The sequence below is a fragment of the Elephas maximus genome, chromosome 3, assembly GCF_024166365.1.
Source record: "Elephas maximus indicus isolate mEleMax1 chromosome 3, mEleMax1 primary haplotype, whole genome shotgun sequence".
In the NCBI taxonomy this organism is placed as follows: Eukaryota; Metazoa; Chordata; class Mammalia; order Proboscidea; family Elephantidae; genus Elephas; species Elephas maximus.
Genome location: NC_064821.1, coordinates 183,719,727 through 183,740,269, shown reverse-complemented (window position 1 = coordinate 183,740,269; position 20,543 = coordinate 183,719,727). Strand labels below are relative to the sequence as shown.

The 20,543-nt window shown below is 39.5% G+C and overlaps 1 protein-coding gene across 10 annotated transcripts in view; it reads left to right on the top strand.

Annotated features, from left to right (window-relative positions):
- Positions 1 to 20,543, top strand: part of LOC126073532 (myomegalin-like) — a 64,727-nt gene that overhangs the window by 39,189 nt on the left and 4,995 nt on the right. For 6 of the 10 annotated variants that reach the window (XR_007516774.1, XM_049880302.1, XM_049880301.1 and 3 more), the window contains exons 2-6: positions 2,935 to 3,061; positions 12,526 to 12,675; positions 13,744 to 13,968; positions 17,943 to 18,178; positions 19,399 to 19,450. Coding sequence is in view for 9 of the 10 variants with exons in the window: in XM_049880302.1 (XP_049736259.1) it covers positions 18,001 to 18,178; positions 19,399 to 19,450 (230 nt within the window). In the remaining variant the exon portion in view is untranslated. Of the gene's footprint in view, positions 1 to 2,934; positions 3,062 to 3,097; positions 3,117 to 12,525; positions 12,676 to 13,743; positions 13,969 to 17,942; positions 18,179 to 19,398; positions 19,451 to 20,543 lie in introns of those variants that run through there. The other 4 variants (XM_049880299.1, XM_049880297.1, XM_049880298.1 and 1 more) reach the window with 2 other exon arrangements.

The window sequence follows — 20,543 nt, the reverse complement described above, 5'->3', positions numbered from 1 at the left end:
TGTTATGCTTGAGGCCATTGTTGCAGCCACTGTGTCATTCCATCTCCTTGAGGGTCTTCCTCTTTTTTGCTGACCCTGTAGTTTACCAAGCATGATGTCCTTCCCCAGGGACTGATCCCTCCTGATAACATATCCAAAGTATGTAAGGTGCAATCTCACCATCCTTGCCTCTAAGGAGCGCTCTGGTTGTACTTCCAAGACAGATTTGTTTGTTCTTTTGGCAGTCCATGGTATATTTAATATTTTTCACCAACACCACAATTGAAAGGCATCAATTCTTTGGTCTGCTTATTCATTCTCCAGCTTTCACATGCATATGATGGGATTGAAAATACCAAGGCTTGGGTCAGGCGCACCTTAGTCTTCAGGGTGACATCTTTCCTCTTCAACACTTTGAAGAGGTCCTTTGCAGCAGATTTGCCCAATGCAGTGAGTCTTTTGATTTCTTGACTGCTGCTTCCATGGGTGTTGATTGTGGATCCAAGTAAAATGAAATCCTTGACAACTTCAATCTTTATCATGATATTGCTTATTGGTCCATTTGTGAGGATTTTTCTTTTCTTTATGTTGAGGTGTAATTCATACTGAAGGCTGTCGTCTTTGATTTTCATCAGTAAGTGCTTCAAGTCCTCTTCACTTTCAGCAAGCAAGGTTGTGTCATCTGCATAACACAAGTTGTTAATGAGTCTTCCTCAATCCTGATGCCCCGTTGTTCTTCATATAGTCTAGGGTCTTGGATTATGTGCTCAGCATACAGATTGAATAGGTATGGTAAAAGAGTACAACCCTGATGCACACCTTTCCTGACTTTAAACCACGCAGTATCCCCTTCTGTCCGAACAACTGCCTCTTGATCTACGTACAGGTTCCTCATAAGCACTGTTAAGTGTTCTGGAATTCCCATTCTTTACAATGTTATCCATAATTTGTTATGATCCACAACAGTTGAATGCCTTTGCATAGTCAGTAAAACACAGGTAAACATCTTTCTGGTATTCTCTGCTTTCGGCCAAGATACATCTGATATCAGCAGTGATAATCCCTGGCTCCGTGTCCTCTTCTGAACCCGACTTGAATTTCTGGCAGCTCCCTGTCGATATACTGCTGCAGCCACTTTTGAACGATCTTCAGCAAAATTTTGCTTGTGTGTGATATTACCGATATTGTTCAATAATTTCCCCATTCATTTGAATCACTTTCTTGGGAATAGGCATGAATATAGATCTCTTCCAGTCGGTCAGCCAGGTAGCTGTCTTCCAAATTTCTTGGCATAGACGAGTGAGCACTTCCAGTTTGTTGAAACATCTCAACTAACATTCTGTCAATTTCCAGGCCCTTGTTTTTTTTTTTTTTTTTTTTTTTACCAATGCCTTCAGTGCAGCTTGGACATCTTCCTTAAGTACTATCAGTTCCTGATCATAAGCTACCTTTTGAAATGGTTGAAGGAGGACCTTTTTTTTTGTTGTTGTTGTAATGACTCTGTATTCCTTCCATCTCTTTTGATGCTTCTTGCGTCATTTAATATTTTCCCCACAGAATCCTTCACTATTGCTACATGAGTCTTGAATTTTTTCTTCAGTTCTTTCAGCTTGAGAAATGCAGAACATGTTCTTCCCTTTTGGTTTTCTATCTCTAGCTCTTTGCACATATCGTTAAAATATTTTCTTTGTCTTCTCCAGCTGCCTTTTGAAATCTTCAGTTCTTCTACTTCATGATTTATTCCTTTTGCTTTAGCTGCTCAACATTCAAGTGCGAGTTTCAGAGTCTCTTCTAACATCTATTTTGGTCGTTTCTTTCTTTTTAATGACCTCTTGCTTTCTTCATGTACGATGTCTTTGATGCCATTCCACGACGCGTCTGGTCTTTCATGATTAATGTTCAACGTGTCAGATCTATTCTTGAGATAATCTCTAAATTCAGGTGGGATATATTCAAGGTTGTACTTTGGCTCTGGTGGACTTGTTCTAATTTTCTTCGGTTTCAGCTTGAACTTGCATATGAGAAATTGATGGTTTGTTCCACATTCGGCCCCTAGCCTTGTTCTGACTGATAATATTGAGCTTTTCCACAGTCTTTCCACTAGATTCCTGTATATTCCATCTGCTGCGGTCTATGTGTATAAGTATAGTTGCCATTTATGGTGATGAAAAAAATGTATTTGCAATGAAGAAGTCATTGGTCTTGCAAAATTCAGTCATGTGATCTCTGGCATTTTTTTCTATCATCAAGGCCATATTTTCCAACTATTGAGTCCTCTTCTTTGTTTCCAACTTTTGCATTCCAATCACCAGTAATTATCAATGCATCCTGATTGCATGTTTGATCAATTTCATACTTCAGGAGCTGGTAAAAATCTTCAGTTTCTTCATCTGTGGACTTAGTGTTTGGTGCATAAATTTGAATAATAGTCGTAGCATTAACTGGTCTTCTTGTAGGTGTATGAATATTATCCTATCACTGACAGCGCTGTACTTGAGGATAGATCTTGAAATGTTCTTTTTGACAATGAATGCAATGCCATTCCTCTTCAAGTTGTCATTCCTGGCATAGTAGACCACATGATTGTGTGATTCAAAGTGGCCAGTATCAGTCCATTTCAGCTCACTAATGCCTAAAATACCGATGTTTACATGTTTCATTTGATTTTTGACAAGTTCCAATTTTTCTAGTTTCATCCTTTGCACATTCCAGGCTCCGATTATTAATGGGTGTTTGCAGCTGTTTCTTCTCATTTTGAGTTATGCCACATCAGCAAATGAAGATCCCGAAAGCTTTACTCCATGCACGTCTTTAAGGTTGACTCTACTTTGAGGAGGCAGCTCTTCCCCAGTCATCTTTTGAGTGCCTTCCAACCTGGGGGGCTCATCTTCCAGCACTATATCAGACAATGTTCCACTGCTATTCATAAGGTTTTCACTGCTTAATTCTTTTCAGAAGTAGACTGCCGGGTCCTTCTTCCTACTCTGTCTTCATCTGGAAGCTCATCTGAAACCTGTCCAACATGGGTGACCCTGCTGGTATCTGAATATTGGTGGCATAGCTTCCAGCATCACAGCAACACGTAAGCCCTCAAAGTACAACAAACTAACAGACACATGGGGGAACATACATTTTAGGTAAACACAATTCGATCCATAACATGCCCCCTAAGAACTCTCGACTTTAATGAATCGCTGTACTTAGAGGAGATTTTAGAACAGAAAGAAAAGTGAATTTCTAGCATCCAATAGCCTGCTTTAGTAGTATGATGAAGATCTTAAATTACAGAACAATTTCAGGACTTTAAATCTGGCTAAAGAAAGGAGAGAAAAGATATTTATATCATTACAATGAGGCAATTATGTTAATGAAATGAGAGCTTCTGACAATTATATAAACTAAAATTTATTAATTTGCAGAACCATAAATTGGCTCATCCTTTTACACAAAAAGGGAAAAAATCCTTTTAAAATAGATTTTTAAAAAATGGAGGAAATTCAATGATAATAATGCAATGTATATTTCCTGAGAAGGTTCTCTTGAACTATAAAAAGTATCACAGAGCTAGTTAGATTTTCAGCAAAGATGTTTCTCCAAGCACCAAATGGTGCTTAATTATTTTCTTTTATTTCCCTCACTGATAAGCATTTTAATAATAGATACCATTGTCTCTTTTCTATTTTAAGAATAACGAAACTCTCTAAATGTCTTACGTATTGTCAAGGTGGCTTCCATAGTCATTTTTGTCCTTTTATTCATAGTTCTATTTCTTATAAGCTCTTTGAATTTCTTACTTTTCCTTTATCAAATAATTGCAATAACCGCTGATATTTCCAGCTGATTTGTCATTCTGCTCCAGAGTCTTCTAGAATATTATTAACTTATTCACACCTATGTACTTAATCTCTGCCCAAAATTGTAATCAAGGCCACCAACAATTTGCTGCTGTTACTGATATTTCCCAGAGCTGCAGACAAACGCAAGTGATGCCAGGGATTAAAGTGGTCATTATATCAACGATGAGCTAAAAAGCTAGAATCCAGGCTGTAAAAGAGAAAGATACCTCCCACGTTTCAGAAAGCTAGTTGCTGGCAAAGAATAAATGAGTATTACTGGTGCTCAGATCTCAAGGCCTGCTGAAATAAAAAGTTCTGATCATAACACCAAACATTTGAAACCAGTGATAAACTGAATCTAATTAGTTCAACAAAGACAAGACCCACCAAAAGTACACATTAGATTCATTCAGCCCTCCACACTAGAAGCCTGATAGAAAAGTCCATGTACCCATACCTGTGAGTAAATATTTACTTCTGTTTCTATTGTTGTTTTATATACACTGACATATATTTAAAAATTACAAGAGGCACATGAAGCAAAAAAAGTGGCATAAAATCAAGAAAAATAAAGTTAATAGAAGCAACCCCCCAAGTGACCTAGGTGTTGGACTATTAGACAAGGACTTGAAAATAAATAAAAGAAATATGCTGTAATGACTATCAAGCAAAAAATAGACAATACATGTAATCAGGTGACAAATTTCAGAAGAGAAATGAAAATTATAAAAAAGAACAAAATGAAAATATATCATAAATTGAGAACATATTCAAAGGCATTAACAAAAAACTATACACAGCAATAGATGGATCAGTGAATTTGAATGAGTTAATAGCAATTGTGCAGACAGAAACACAATAAGAATGGAGAATAGAACAGAATATCTGAAATCTCTGGAACAGTATAAAATGATCTAATATATGTGTAATTGGAGTTCCAGAAGGAGAGGAAAAGCCGAATGAGGCTAAAGAAATATTTGAAGAGATGACAGCCAATTTTTTTTTTAAATAGATGAAAACCATTAATTCCTAAGCCCAAAAAACTCAGTGAACCCCAAGAAAGATAAAAATAAAACTATGCCCATACATATTATAACGAAACTTCTGAAAATGAGTGATTAAAAAGAACATCTTAAAAGTATTCTGTTTCTGGGGAAGACAAATTAGTTTTGTTTGCTCTTTCTGCTCCTCTTCTTTATTTCATTAATTAGCTCTGAGTGTTTTGTAGGCCTTACTTTTAATCTCCATTTTCTCTTAGAAATCTTGGAGGTTGAGTAAGAAGGAAGGGACATAAATTTTAGTGAAGTTTTCTCAGTTACCACTGAGCATGATGGCTCAAGGGCAAAGGCTCTTGAGGCAAACTGCCTGAGTCTGAGTCCTGGCTCTCACCATCATAGAGAAAGGGCCTTTGAAAAGGTAAACCCAACCTCTCAGGGCCTGAATGTTCTTATCTACAGCAAGAGATGGTAATAACCAACAATACTTTGCAGCTTTGTTATGTGGACTAGGTAAGTTATTACATGGGAAAGCACTTAGGAACCATGCTGATCTCACAGTAATGCTCTGAGAAAGCTATTATTATCATTGCTACTATTATAAAATTGTTTGTTTTCATTTCTAACTTTACTAGTGAGGACTTTCAACCATCCCTAAAATAAATTAGAACTGTTAAATGGTTTGGTTAACCTCCTCCCCCATATTAATGGCCAGGCATCTGGAAAACTGGTTACTTGAAGAGTTTGATGGTGACCTAATGGAAAGTGCAGACAGTGCATCAGGGGACTGGATCGAACTTCATCAAATTCTTGGAACTTGGACAGCCATGAGAACTGTTTAGCTCATGGTAGAAATCTTTTGCACACAATTCAAGCAAGAGCTTTTCATATCCAGTCAGATGTATCCCAAGTATTTTGAAGAAAGTCCAAGTATGTACCAGTGATCCCTTGTTTTTTGTTGTTGTTTTTAATAAATCAAGGTAGGAAACTTGTCTGAAATCTGTAGATTTCTTTTTTCAATCATGTTGGTGTATTTATAGCAAACCAAATCTCATCCCCAAAACAACTAGATAATGTATGGTTTAAAGAATTTCTGTTTGAAGTCTTTGGAGAGCTACGAATGCAGCTAGGACCTACATAAGCAGATCCTGAGAGAGAAAAGCTCTTTGAAAGGAGGCTAACTCCCTGCCTTTTCTCCTTATGGTATTTGCTAATTCTTAGAATTGGACAAGAGATTGAGGAGCTGGGTAGAGGGCAGCCACTAATAAGAGGAAGAGGAAATACCATCACTCTAAGAAATCTTATAAAGATGGGGGAAACAACAACAACAACAAAACCCATTGCACTGAGTCTATCCCAACTTACAGTGACTCCACAGGACAAAGTAGAACTGCCCCATAGGGTTTCCAAAGAGCACCTGGTGGATTTGAACCACTGATCTTTTGGTTAGCAGCCATAGCTCTTAACCACTATGCCACCAGCGTTTCTGAGGCTGAGGAGGAAGAAAAAATAAAGCAGATGGAGCTGTCCAGATATTCAGGCATGAGAAGCCAAGATCCTGGAGTGAACTGAGAAGTAAACTGGGTGCTTTACAAAGTAAACTATGCATTGTGAAGTGGCTAGGAAGGCACACAGAGTGTGGTTGAAAGAGGAGTGGAATTTTGAGTAGTATGATGGTGCAAAGGAGATAGATATAAATTACAGTTGAGGATCCTCCAAAGGACAGGTGCTTCTCAGATGGGAGCATAAAGATCTACAGCCTAGGAATGTGGGTAAATGAGATGTAGACTGAGACTTTCCATGAAAATCTCAGTTTAGTCACGATTGGATTGAGGTGATTTGCCTCTCTGCTATCTGCCAGGAAAGAGGATGAATAATATCCAGAGAAAGATAATATTATCTGAAGCCTCCATAGTTTTTTACACATCAGATCCATTGGTCAATCATGCTTTTCGGGCAGATAAAGAAACAAGAACAAGAGAAAAAAACAGAAACTAACTCACAGGTAATGGAAACATTGGAAGTATCAGATAAGAACATTGAAATGATATGTTTTAGATATGTTTAAGAAAATATGCTTTAGATATATTTAAGAAATGATAATGTTTAAGAAAACAGATGACAAGATGGAAAGATTCACCAGAGATTAGGAATTTCTTTAAAAATCAGATGGAAATTCTAGAAGTGAAATATACAGCTAACTTAAAAAAAAAAAATCAGTGTATTGTTTAACAGCAGTTTGAACCAAGTTGAAGAGGGATTAGTAATTGGAAAATAATTATAAAATATCTGGCTTGAAGTATAGAGTATAGAGAACTAAAAGAAATGGAACTTCTGAAATGAGAATAAAAAATGGTTATGTTTGGAGCAGGAGAAAAGTGGGCTGCATAACTCACATTCTAATAAAAAAGACCAGGTTTGATGGTCTGACTGAGGCTGGAGGAACCCCAGAAGACATGGCCCCCAGACTGTATTAGCCCAGAACTAAAACTATTCCTGGTGCCAACTCTTCAGACAAAGAATAGACTGGACTATAAGACATAAAATGATACTCATAAAGAGTGTGCTTCTTAGTACAAGTAGATACACAAGACTAGATGGACATTCCTATACAGAGTCGAGATGAGAAGGCAGAAGAGGATGGGAACTGGTTGAATGGACAGGGAAGTCTAGGGTGGAAAGGAGGAAAGTACAGTCACATTACAGGGATGGCAGCTAGGATCATATAACAATGAGTGTATAAATTTTTGTATGAGAAACTAACTTGAGCTGTAGACTTTCACCTAAAGTGCAATTTAAAAAAAAACGGGGGTCATGCTATAAAGGCCTAATGTATGTGTATTTGAAATCTTAGAAGTTACAGAAAATGAAAATTAGATTGGAAGCAATATTAAAAGATGTAATGAGTCGTAATTGACTCGACGGCACTGGGTTTAGTTTTGGTTTTGGTTTAAGGGCCAATTAAAAAAAAATCCTGATGAGATATTAAGCCACATGTTTAAAAAATTCTATGAACTCCAAGCAGGATAAAAACAAGAGAACCATACCATAGCACACGATTGTAAAACTGCTGAAAATTCAAGTCAAAGAAGTACTAGAAGAAACAATTCACATTATGTTCAAAGATTGGGAGCTGAACAAAGACAACAGAAAAGGAAGACAAAAAGCCATTATTAAAGGGCCGAATACTATAATTTCCAACCTACATTCTACTCCCTGACAAAATATCTTTCAAGGTAAAGGTGAAATAAAGTGCTTTCCAAATAAGCAGCAAATCCACACTAACCCCACTTCCCAGTGTCCATGGAGTCGACTCTGACTCACTTTGACCCCACACATGTCAGAGTAGAACTGTGCTCCCTGGGGTTTTCAATGGCTGATTTTTTAGAAGGAGATCACCAGGACTTTATTCCAAAGCGGCTCTGGTTGGACTCCAGTCTCCAGCCATTCGGTTAACACCAGTATGTTAATGGTGTGCACCACTCAGAGACTATGACATGCACTAAGGGAAATGCAAAAGGTAGTTCTTCAGACAGGAATTAAATGATCCCAAGGGAAACATGGAAATGAAGGAGGAATGAAGAACACAATGGATAGTTAAATAGGCAGGTAAATAAATAAATGTTACTGCCCAAAACAGTTACAATAATGTCTGTGTGATTTAAAATACATGCTGAAATAAAATGAATGACAACAATAACTCAAATGGCAGGAGGGGAATAAGTTGAATTAATATTTCTAAAGTCCCAGCATTGTCTAGGACGATAAAAGTTCTCATTTATATTAGACTCTTTTGTTCTAATTTCACAGAATACATGCAAGTAAAAAAATATGTATCAGGATGAAGCCAAAAGCTATTGTTTTGTGTGTGATTTCATCTGTGTTTTTAAAATAACTAACTTTATTTTTATGCTAACAATATTTTATTGTGATACAATTTATGAACAGTATAATGCACATACATGAAGTATACAGTTTGGTCAATCTTGATAAATGTATATAAAAAAAAAATCCTGTTGCCGTCAACCAGATCAAGCTCTATAGAACATTTCCATCCTCCCAGGAAGTGTCCCTCATGTCAATTTCCAGTGAAAATTCCTCAACAAAGCAAAGCTCTTCTGATTTCTGTCTCTGCAATTTAGCTTTGCCTTTTCTGAAACTTCTTATGACTGGGATCATACATGAGTATCACACAGGAACATTAAAATAGATATGTTTTAGATATTCAAAAACTTCCTTTTAAATAGGCATCTTTTACAGAATCTACTGTTTTGGAGGGCTTTATGCATGCTATGAGCATAGGTAGTCTAATCATTTTAATTGCTGAGGAGTAACATGGGGTCGCCGTGAGTCGGAATTGACTAGACAGCAACTAACAACAATCCATTGTATTAATATAAAAATTCACCAGTTCTCTTATTGATGAACATTTGCATTGTCTCCAGTTATTGCCTAGGATGAATAACTCTGCTATGATCATTCTTGTAAAAATCTTTTTTGGATTATATACATTCATTTTTCTTGGGAAATAAATAGAAGTAAAATTGCCGGATCATAGGGTAGATGTATGTTTATGAGGAACTGCCAAATAGCTTCCCAAAGTGGTTGTGCTAATTTAAAGCCCAACAAGCATCACATAATATCACCACACGGTCTAAAAGAGGTAAGGGGGAGGATTGGGCATGAACAACAACTTTCAAAATCAATTTTTTCAGGCTTCCTTTCTTCATCTTCTTTAAATCCTTAAAAGGATGTGTGGAGGTGGCTGTGGTCACACCAAGTGGCACCACTTGCCCATTCAAGCCTAGCAAGCCACGGGAGAGAGAGAGAGAGAACTAGGGAAGCCCACCCAAGTCTCAGGCTCATAAAACCTAGGTGGGAATGGAGCCAGCTGGTATCAGCTCATGAGAGCTTGTTGTTTAATTTACAGGAATTCTGAGGGCCAGCCAGTTGTTAGACAGAGCCATTATTAAAAAAAAAATTTGAAATGTATTAACTTATAGTTAAATAAATTACATTAAAAAAGGTAATAAACACTCAAAACTCATGACTTCCTAATTATTTTACAACATTTTACTAGTATCTATGCTCTTTAAGTTATTTACATCTATTGTCTTTACATGGTAGAAATACTATACAATGGTGTGTTACCGTGCATTTTTTCCCAACTTCATGTTCAGTGATGTCACGTTGGTAGCTTAAAATTGGCTCACAGAAATAAGCAAATGTTATAAATCTGGCCTTTCCCTCCCTGAAGTTCTGGTTATTGAACATCAGAACACTACTGAAGTAGACATCTAGGAGTTGGGAAGCAAAGTCAGGCAATGACTCCCATCCCTGTGCTTCTCTTCAGTTTCAGAGGCTGGGACACTAAAAACTATTGCTTATACTTCTATCTATCTGCTCATTCCTTGGCCTAGATTTTACTGAGGCAATTAAGGCAGTTTTTTTTATCAAGGGCAGAATAAAATCATAAAACCATCAGATTTACATGTCAGTACCACTTGAAGCATCTATGACTCGTATTCAAGGAGATAGGCATAAGATATTTTAAGGACTTTGACCAAGTGGAAAGTAACTTGCATAGCCAGAATGAAATTCAAAAAGTACATTAGCAAACCGAAAACCTGTTGCCATCTAGTCGATTCTGAATCATAGTGACCCTGTAGGATGGAGTAGAATTCCCCCATAGGGTTTCCAAGGAGCAGCTGGTGGATTTGAACAGACAAACTTTTGGTTAGCGGCCATAGCTCTTAACCACTGCACCACCAGGGCTCCTACATTAGCAAAGTGTAATATTTATAGAGATTTTATTTTAAAGCAATGCAAAAGCAATCATCTACAAGTAGCAAGGTTGGGCGAGGGTGGGGGTGAGAGTTCAGAAGGCTAAAATTACCCTCATGTTAAATGAAATCCCTACGTGTTGTTACTCTAAGGGAAAAGAAGCCAATATTACTTGAAAAGTAAGATATCATTATGCTAAATATATTAGTCATATTTGAGTACTTTACTCCAGTTTTGCTTGCTAAGGTTTTAAAAGGATTGGGGGTGGGGGGTGGGGAGAGGAGGCTGAAGGGTTCCTAGAGAAGAACAGTAAGAATCACTAGAAGTTAAAAAATTTTTATTTAGGAAAAACCATAAAAACTGGTTTTGTTGAGACTGTCTTCAAGAAGATAAAATGCATTGAGAAAACATTGTTGTCTTAATACACAAAGGCAAGATTGAACAAAAACGAATACATTTAGATTTTTTTTTGAAGAAATTGATTAGTTGGAAGTATCAGAAAATTTTTACACATGAATTAGTGGGCTGAGGGCTGTGGGGGCCATGGTCTCAGGGAACATCTAGCTCAATTGGCATGACATAGTTTACACAGAAAATGTTCTACATTCTACTTTGGTGAGTAGTGTCTGGGGTCTTAAAAGCTTGTGAGTGGCTATCTAAGATATTTCACTGGCTTCACCCCATCAGGAGCGAGGGAGAATGAAGAAAACCAAAGACAAGGGAAAGATTATTCTAAAGGACTAATGGGCCACAACTACCACAGCCTCCACCAGACTGAGTCCAGCACAACTGGACGGTGCCTGGCTACCATCACCCAGTGCTCTGACAAGGATCACATTAGAGGATCCCAGACAGAGCTGGAGAAAAACGTAGAACAAAATTCCAACTCACAAAAAAAGACCAGACTTACAGGCCTGACAGAGACTGGAGAAACCCTGAGAGTATGGCCCCTGGACATACTTTTAGCTCAGTAATGAAGTCACTCCTGAGGTTCACCTTTCAGCCACAGGTTAGACAGGCCCATAAAATGAAACAAGAGTAAAGGGGCACACCAGCCCAAAGGCAAGGACTGGAAGTCCTACAATTGGTAACCAGTGTCACAAAAAAATATGTGTTCTAATTGTTTAATGAGAACCTGGTTTGTTCTGTAAGCCTTCATCTAAAGTACAATAATTAAAATAAATAAATAAAAGAAAAAGAGTACACAGATACTAAAACTGTCTGGTGAGGGGGTGGTCTCCACTGACATAGACGTCCATGGAAAAACAGGCAGCCTTGTGTTGAGTATGCCAGGCTATCAGCCAGGACTTCCTCAGGTTCTTTAGCTACCTCTGCATTCTAAGTCTATGACTGTGACTGGAGACCTGGCAGTCTGAGTCCTTCTTACCGCACTCTTGTTGGTATCCAGACCACAGGCAGTGACTTGGGATTTGAGCTCTGGCATCTCAAGTTTTGCTTTTGCCTTTCTGACTCTCAAACCTTGAAGGGGATGAAAAGGCATCCTGGCTTCTGAAAGGATCCTCAGGGAACTTGATCTCAACCATAAGAATTAAAAATACTCATTCCTCAGCCCAATTTAAACTCCATTTGTATTTATTTTATTGTTCTCTTGTTTTGTTTTTTCTTCTAAAATGCCCCCAGACTCTCCTGTTCCTCTTCATAGCAATATCTCTGCCTATTTGCTGCATCCGTCCTCCAACTCAAGGTCCTCATTGCTGAGGAGGTACTTCTTCAAGGGGGTTCATTGTAGGCTTGACTCTTTTTCTTCTCCTTAGATTCTGTGCTTTTGATTTTTTGCTCGTATGAGATCCTTTTCATAATCTAAATTCTTTAAACCATAATTTTGTTTCAACTCCACTAGGTAGTTTTGGAGGAAAGCCTGGCCATTGTGGAGACCCAGATGTAGTTCTTTTCCATTCTTTCTTTCAAAGGAGGCAGAAGAGTGTTCATCATGAGAAAATGCTCTAACTGAAGGCTGAGATGCATCAGCTCTTAGAGAAGAAGGGGACTGCTGAGAGCGGAGTGAAGGAGCAGAAGACACAGCCCAAGGAAATAGGATTCTCCTCTGTGTCCCAGAGCGGGTAAGAGATTCCTTGCTTAGAGACTTCCACTGCCAGAACTGTTGTCACAGGGGCTTTCAGGGTCTGTATCCAGGCTCCATACCTTAATTTTAGGACTTTCTTCCAGGAAATTCTTTAGAGAAAAGTCTTTAGTGTTCATTTTTATCATTAACTATATTATTCAGAATAATTTGGTTTTATTCTAACGTTACAAGTAAGGCTATGCATAAGATACAGCCTATATTCTGTGTCATCAGTGCTCCTCAAGGTTGGACACTTAAACAAATCAGAGTTTCATTATGGTTAAATCGAGAGTTTGAACGTGGGAGCAAAGAGCTGCCTTATTCTTGCCCAACATATCTGTACCAAGTTTACAGGAAACGGAGATTATTATTAAGAGCTTAAGTCAGGCAAGCAATTTTCTCATGATTTAGGGTAAAAAGGGCTTACATTAAGAATTATCACATGAATATAAAATTTTTTAATGTATTTGACAGAGTGAATGTAGGCTTTGTGAGTTGAGAGCCCAGGACTCTATGTTATTTTTTCCAAAGGCTATTGTGCAACTTTGATCAAGTGACTCTGCCTCTTTGGTCCTGAGTGTTCTCTGCTCTGAAATGAGGAAGTGAGATTAGCAGGCTCTGAGGTTATTTTAGCTCTAACATTATTCTGTGGGGCAGTGAAATTTAACTGGTACATATCGGGCAGTAACTCAATGGAGCATGAAGTGGAATTTGAGGTGTCCAAAGCTGTTGCCCAATCAACAGGCAAGGAAGTGATGACTTAGCGTTTTAGTAACTGGAACTTACAGATAAGTGTACAATGGATTAATCCCACATTATCTGAAAAGGGCCGTTAAAGACAGCCTGGCAAATTTAGCCAACAAACCGCTATTTGGCAATTTTTTAAGCTTATTTTAAAAATTGAGCTTATCGAAATTGCTCTGATTCTAGTAACCAATAATCACCTAATGAAATGAAAAAAGTTCGACAGAAATGTGAATAAAGTAGGGGTGGTTTAAAAGGTTCAAGAGGAATTGTATGCTACCTGTGGGTCACTTGTCCTGATTCCTGCTTTGGCTCCTTCCAGCACCTGGGTGACCTGTTCCGGATGAGCAACTCTGGGCCTCACGCACATTTCAGCTTCTCAGAAAACAACCAGCACCTGTGCTTGCTGCTGGCACAAAACGGGCAACACTGCCAAGATCTCCAAGAGAAATGATGGCATCAGGAATAATAGTTCTGCTCTGGCCAACCAGCTGGAAAAACAGAGAGAATGTCAACAAGTTGGTCTTATAAACTCACCATGACCAAAGTAATGAGTGATTATCTGTATTCTTTTTGATAAGTTAAATGCTTTATGGACTGCAGTACTCATCCCAACATTAAAGTAAATTTCAATACTTAGCATATTTCTAGAAAGGTGAAAAAAAAATTTTACCATCAGTTTACAGGTGGGGAAACTGAGGTACAAAGTAGCAAAATGACAGGCCTGAGTTTGCAGTGGCAGAGTAGAGTGTTCTGGGGCTAATATCCAGGTCTACTGATTCCTGCTACAGAAACCTAACTTCTTTGTCTCTCTGAGGAACAAGATGAACTTGTACACTCTCTTCTCCTCTTCTCTATAACAAATAGTAGTCCTGTTGGGCAGGCTATGACATATTCTAAATTAGTTCAATCATTTTAAACTCTTTTGAGTTCATAGGGCAAAGCACTATGCTAGTTAGTTACACAATGTGATAAGGAAGTGATAGTATACAGTGGTTAAAGGACCATCGAGACTTCTGTTGCCAACTGAGCCTTGGCTATCTGTAGAAAAAACATGGATAGGTCGCTGCCTGGAGCGAGTGGTCTCTTCTTTCTCATGAGTTCAGAGAAGTTAATTTTCCCTCTGTGGATATCACCTTCCCCTGCCTGATACAGGCCAGAGTAAACGCAGAGATTGAGGGCATTTAAAGAAAACACAGAAAATCTCTATTAGTTAGTTAATGCTGTGTTACAAAGCATCCCCAAACTTAGTGGCTTAATACAACAAAAATTATCTATTAGCTCCCAGGTTTTCTGTATGTCAGGAACTAGGGAGCAGCTTGGCTGGGCGACTGTAGCTTGAGGCATCTCATAGGGTTGCAGTTTGATGGCCAAGGCTGCAGTTATACAAAAGTTGGACTGGGACTAAGAGTGTCCACTTTCAAGGGTTCACTCTCATGCCTGGCGAGATTGTGCCGGCTGTAGGTAGGACTCCCTTCTTCTCCATGTGGGTCTCATCACTGGCTTGCTTGAGTGTGCTTGGCATGGCAGCTGGCTTCCCCAGTGCAAGGGACCCAATGTGACTTTACAGTATAGCTCCAATTGTAATCCAGTACTACACAATTCATTCTAACTTTTCCCATTTCCATTTTTGTACCTTCCTTTTCTGTCAGTGAGAAAACTCCCATTATTTTCAATACACTATTTTGAAAATACATGCTTGAATATGTTTTGAAAATATTTACTTGCTTGGTAATAGTAATAGTAGCATCAGAACCTAACTTCAGAGGGGATAATGACCAGAATCAGCCCAAAGCTGGTCCCTCAGAGGTAGGGGTCAGAGATACCTCCATTCTCCAATCTTTTTACCAATTCTGACACCAGCCGTCCCTCCCATGGCACTCACTACTTCTGTTCTGGTTTGATAATTTATTGTAACGGTCACACAGAGCTCACAGACTGTACTTACAGTTAAGTGGTTTTTGAAGGGAGTAACAGAGAAAAAAAAAAAATTTTTTTTTTTTTTATTTTTTTAACAGGGTACAACTCAGGGCCAGGATCAACAGGCTAAAACTCAGAATCAGGATCAGGGAGCATTTAGGCAAAGCATACCTTCTTCAGTGCAGGACAGCTCTCTCAGCTCCCCTTGGCACCCTTCAGGACAGGCTCCTCTTGGCCCTGCCATCTGTTGGCCCAGATCTACTGCTGGGCCCGCACCTTCTGGGCCTGTTGCCCTCTTCAGTGTTATAGCGCTTGACCTGTGTTACAGATCTTTGGGGAAGTTTTTTCCCTCCTCTCTCTCTGCTTCTTTTTTCTTCTGAATTTTTTCTTCCTGCTGCTTCTCTTCCTGTTTCTTTCTGACTGAAAAACCTCTGTGGATTTGGCTGCTTGTATAAACAAACTCCTCACCAATTTCAAGGCACAGATCTTCCACTAGGGCCAGGAACTGATCAGCCTCCTCTAGAAGGACACTTTGTTTGCATAGACTATTGACTAATTCCTGCAAGGTGCATACCAGTAACAGGGCAGGCTCCAGACCAGGACCAGACAAAAAGTATCAAACCGGCTTGTTAACAGCTCACCCAGGAAATGCCACAAACCCTCTGGGGTAGAAAACTAGGGCAAAGGTAACTCCTCCGGGCTTAGGGGAAAATCTCCCAAGCTGTTTTTCCAAAGAACCAAGGCGAAAAGCCACTTAAAAGATCTCATTTCACCACAATGTTCAACCCCCGCGTGTAGTCGATCTCTGACCCCTCTGGGTTGCCTCTGCCACACTGCTGTGACACGAGGACTGCCCTACTGGAGCCTGACCAATGATTTTGGATTGAGTTAGGAAGAAAGGGAGGGAGGGAGGAATGAAGAAAGGAAAGTAGAAAGGAAGGAAGCCAATCTTTCCCTTGAGTTGCTTTGAATACACTACTGAGGAGAATAGTAGTTGTATCACTCTGTAAATTTATATTTCAGTACCTGTCCTGTGACAGAAAAATTAATTTGCTGTGGACTGGCATTTATATTCAGATCTTTCAGCGATGGACTCATTTGTCCAAATGGATTCTTGGAAGCACAAATATATAAAACATATGTATTGAATGATGAGAGAATAAGACCTGGAGCCCCTGTTTTCCTCATTTAAGGCTTTACATGCTCTGAAACCTTGTGGTATGGTCTAAAGACAGTGTCATGGATTGAATTGTGTCCCCTAAAACTATGTGTCAACTAGGTTAGGCCATGATTCCCAGTATTGTGTGTTTGTCTTCCATTTTGTGACTGACGTAATTTTCCCATACATTGTGAATCCCAATCTCTGCCTGTGGTTAAGGAGTCAAGAGATAAAAGGAAAGGAAAGTGGAGGGGGGGACCTCATACCACCAAGAAAGCAGTGCCGGGAGCAGTGACATCCTTTGGACCTGAGGTTCCTTCAAGAGAAGCTCCTCGACCAGGGGAAGTTTTATGACAAGGACCTTGCCCCAGAGCTGACAGAGAGAAAGCCTTTCCCTCAAGCTGGCACCCTGAATTCAGACTTGTGAACTACTAGACTGTGAGTGAATAAATTTCTCTTCGTTGAAGCCATCCACTTGTGGTGTATCTGTTATAGCAGCACTAGATGACCATGACAGACAGGAATTTGAAAACCACCTTCTAGACAACCACTTAGTGATGAAAGTATAGAGGGTTTTCAAGAACTAGATGGTAGCTGGGTAGATGATTAAAAGTGGTAAAACAGCCTTAAAACAAAACAAAACAGAAAACCAAGCCAACTGCCATTGAGTCGATTCCGACTCAGAGGGACCCTATAGCGCAGAGTAGAACTGTCCCATAGAGTTTCAAAGGAGCACCTGGTGGATTCGAACTGCTGATTTTTTGGTTAGCAGCTATAGCACTTAACCACTACACCACTAGGGTTTCCAAAACAGCCTTAAAAAAAACAGCCTTAGGATAATGTTATTTTAAAGATGCAATGACACCTGGCATACATCCATGCCGTACTGGGTTCTGCTCAACACATAAAAATATGCACTGTATCTACCTTCGCAGAGCTTGTAGTCAAGTTTGGGGAGCATGACAAATGTTTATCAAATAACTAGAGATTAATGAAATCGTGTGATGACATATTTGCCCAGAGAAAAATTTATTCTTAATTACCTCCTCGTTCATTTAATTCCACCACAATTTTCTCTTCTTGACCTTTTTGTTGATTTTCCTCTCAACTTTCAATGAACACCTGGCTTTGTTTACTATATGAAAATGGCTATGGGCTGAAGAGAGGTCAGCTTTTAAAGGAGAGCTAAAGAAGAAAGCCTGATTCAATTTTTAGAAGTATGAGACAGAGGGAATGACAGTCTTAGAAGGGATCTTTCACACAGGGGAAGGCTTTGTTTTCCTTCCTTCATTCCTTTGACCACATTCAGGCCACTAACCATGTGCTAGAATTCACTGTGGGGGCTCCTTTGGTGATACTCATGAAGTACCTTCTGTTCATGTGCCATAATCTATCAGTCACTCCTTTCCACTCTTATTTCTTCCTCTTCTTGCCCCCTTTAGGAAATATCATTCCTTAATTCAGAATCAGGCTCGAGAGTTGACTCACCTAAGGCAGAAGATGAGGATTGGGAGAGCTGTCTCTTCCCTTCTCATCCAGCACGTCAAGAACACAATAAAGACCTTTGAGGAGCTACTCAGCAGCAATAGCATTGGCCACTACATGGAACAGCACTTTTGTGAGCAGCTGGCTAGGGGAAGCCAGCTGGCAGAGAGCCTCGCCAGCAAATTCAGCACTGGTGAGTTGTCCATGGGGCATGGGAAGGCCTTCAGTCTCCCCCAAAGTCTGACTGAGGCTCACATGAACTCCTAGCCCCATCCACAAGCGATTTTCCAACCTGGTAACCTGCTTTGTAATCGCCTCCTTGGGCTCATGGCAGGGCCAGGACAGCCTGGTGAGGAGCTCCAAGAAGAAACACATGGCGCGTGCCATGATGATCATCAGCTTCTCCTGTGAAATATGGGTGGTAGGGCAGGATACAACATCGGATGTAATGGCATTTTATCTGAAGCTAATTGGCAGAAATAAGGGTGGAACAGGGGCAGCTCGTGAAGAGAGACTTGAACTAGACATCTGAAGACCTATCAGACTAGCTCTGGACAGATTAATATTCCTTGTGATCTGTTTCCTCACCTGTAAAATTAGGTCAAAGGATACCAGCCCCTGAAGTTCTCATAGTTGTTCTAAGAATTAAATATGCAATACTCATCAGTGTGCTTCAAAAGAAAATGACAAGGAATCATGCTGATTTTGTCATGGTTATGCCTGTGTATATTGGTACTGGTCTTGTTAGGTGCCATCGAGTCGATTTCTACTCATAGTGACCCCATGTGACACAGTAGAACTTTTCTAGGCTTTAGAGTTTTCTAGGCTGTAATCTTTACAGGAACAGAACACCAGATTTTTTCCCCACATTGCCACTGGGTGGGTTCAAACCATTGCACCACTGGGCTCGTTTAGTACTTGGTAGTAGGAACACTAGTTATTTCAGGAGCTTTTTACATAGAACTTCCCTTGAGAGCTGCAGAAGGCACATAGTAGGAGCAGGCTTAGTGACAGGAGTAGGTTCTGCATGAAAGCTGTGAAGGATCTGGGGAGCGACTTGTTGCAGGACTTGAAGGCTCTGGTTGGAGTGGTCCAGAGGTCATTGGACAAGTGTCCCATGGTCTAAAACAACCCAGTGCCTATGGGGGGTGAGGGGAAGACATTTTTAACTTTTTGCTCTGACTCAGGGCAGATGAAGCAGAGATGGTGATATTTCTGGTGGGCTCAGGAAAGCCTGCCAGGCAAGGTCTCTAAGGTTTCAAACTGAGATCTCCCGGGAAAATTCAGAGTATCTTGGACTCAAGTGTCAAGTAGTCATGTCTCTTACCCCAGATAGAATCCAGTTTTTACTTGTGATCCTCGAAATGGTATCTGCTTGAGTTATGACTGGTCCTTTCTGAATTTGGTTTTCAGATGACTATACAGGTAAGAAGAGTGAAGCAGGACAGGCGCTGCAGACCCTCTGGTAATGTCAGATTTTCAGGGATCATGAGAGATGTAATTTGGTGAAGAATTCAGAAGTGTTATGAATTAAGTTGTGTCCCTCGAAAATTATGTGTTATAAATCCTAACCTCTATACCTGTAGTCATAATCCCAGTGAGAATGGGTTTTCTTTGTTACGTTAATGAGGTAGTATTAGTGTGGATATATCTTAAGTCAACATCTTTTGAGACGTAAAAGAAATTAAACAAGCAAGCAAGCAAGCTGCAGAGATGGAAGAAGAGAGATGCCAAGCCACATGAAGACTGCCCAGGAGCAGAAGCTCAATAAAGACAAGGACTTTCCTCCAGAGCCGACAGAGAGAGGAAACCTTCCTTCTAGAGCCAGCACCCTGCATTTGGACTTCTAGCCTCTTAAATTATGAGAAAATCAATTTCTGTTTGTTAAAGCCACCCATTTGTGGTATTTCTGTTATAACAGCACTAGATAACTAAGACAAAAGCAAGGACCAGAAAATCAAAGGAGCAGGAAAAAATACCCTCAACACTCAGTAAAAACCAAACAGTTCATTGTACTGTTTTATTTATTCATCAAACCATTGTGTATCCTTAGTGACAAGATGGTTTAATTTCCTATTTATTATTTTATTTATCATTCTTTTGGTTCATACCTTTACATCAATTCACCAACTTAATAATATAGAGCCAATGTAAATGTGAACTACCTAGGTCTTAGGAGTCTTCGGAACCCAAAAGATCACCTCTGCTTTGCCCTGGCTGTTTAAAGGCCAGAGTGAGTTGTGTATCAGGTTTATCCAAGGGTAGCCCAAGGAGTTCTGGCAGGTGTTAAACAGCTACAAATTTTCCTTGAAAAAAGAGCTTACTGACCCAGCATTTCCACTCCTAACTATATGTATACCCAAGAGACTTGAAAGCAAGGATGCAAACAGACACATGGACACCAATGTTCATTACAGCACTATTCATGACAGCCATAAGTGGAAACAACTTAAATGTCCATCAACAAAAGCATGGATAAACAAAATGTAGTACACACATACAATGGAATAGTACTCAGTCATAAAGAGAAATGAACTCCTGAGAGATACTACAACATG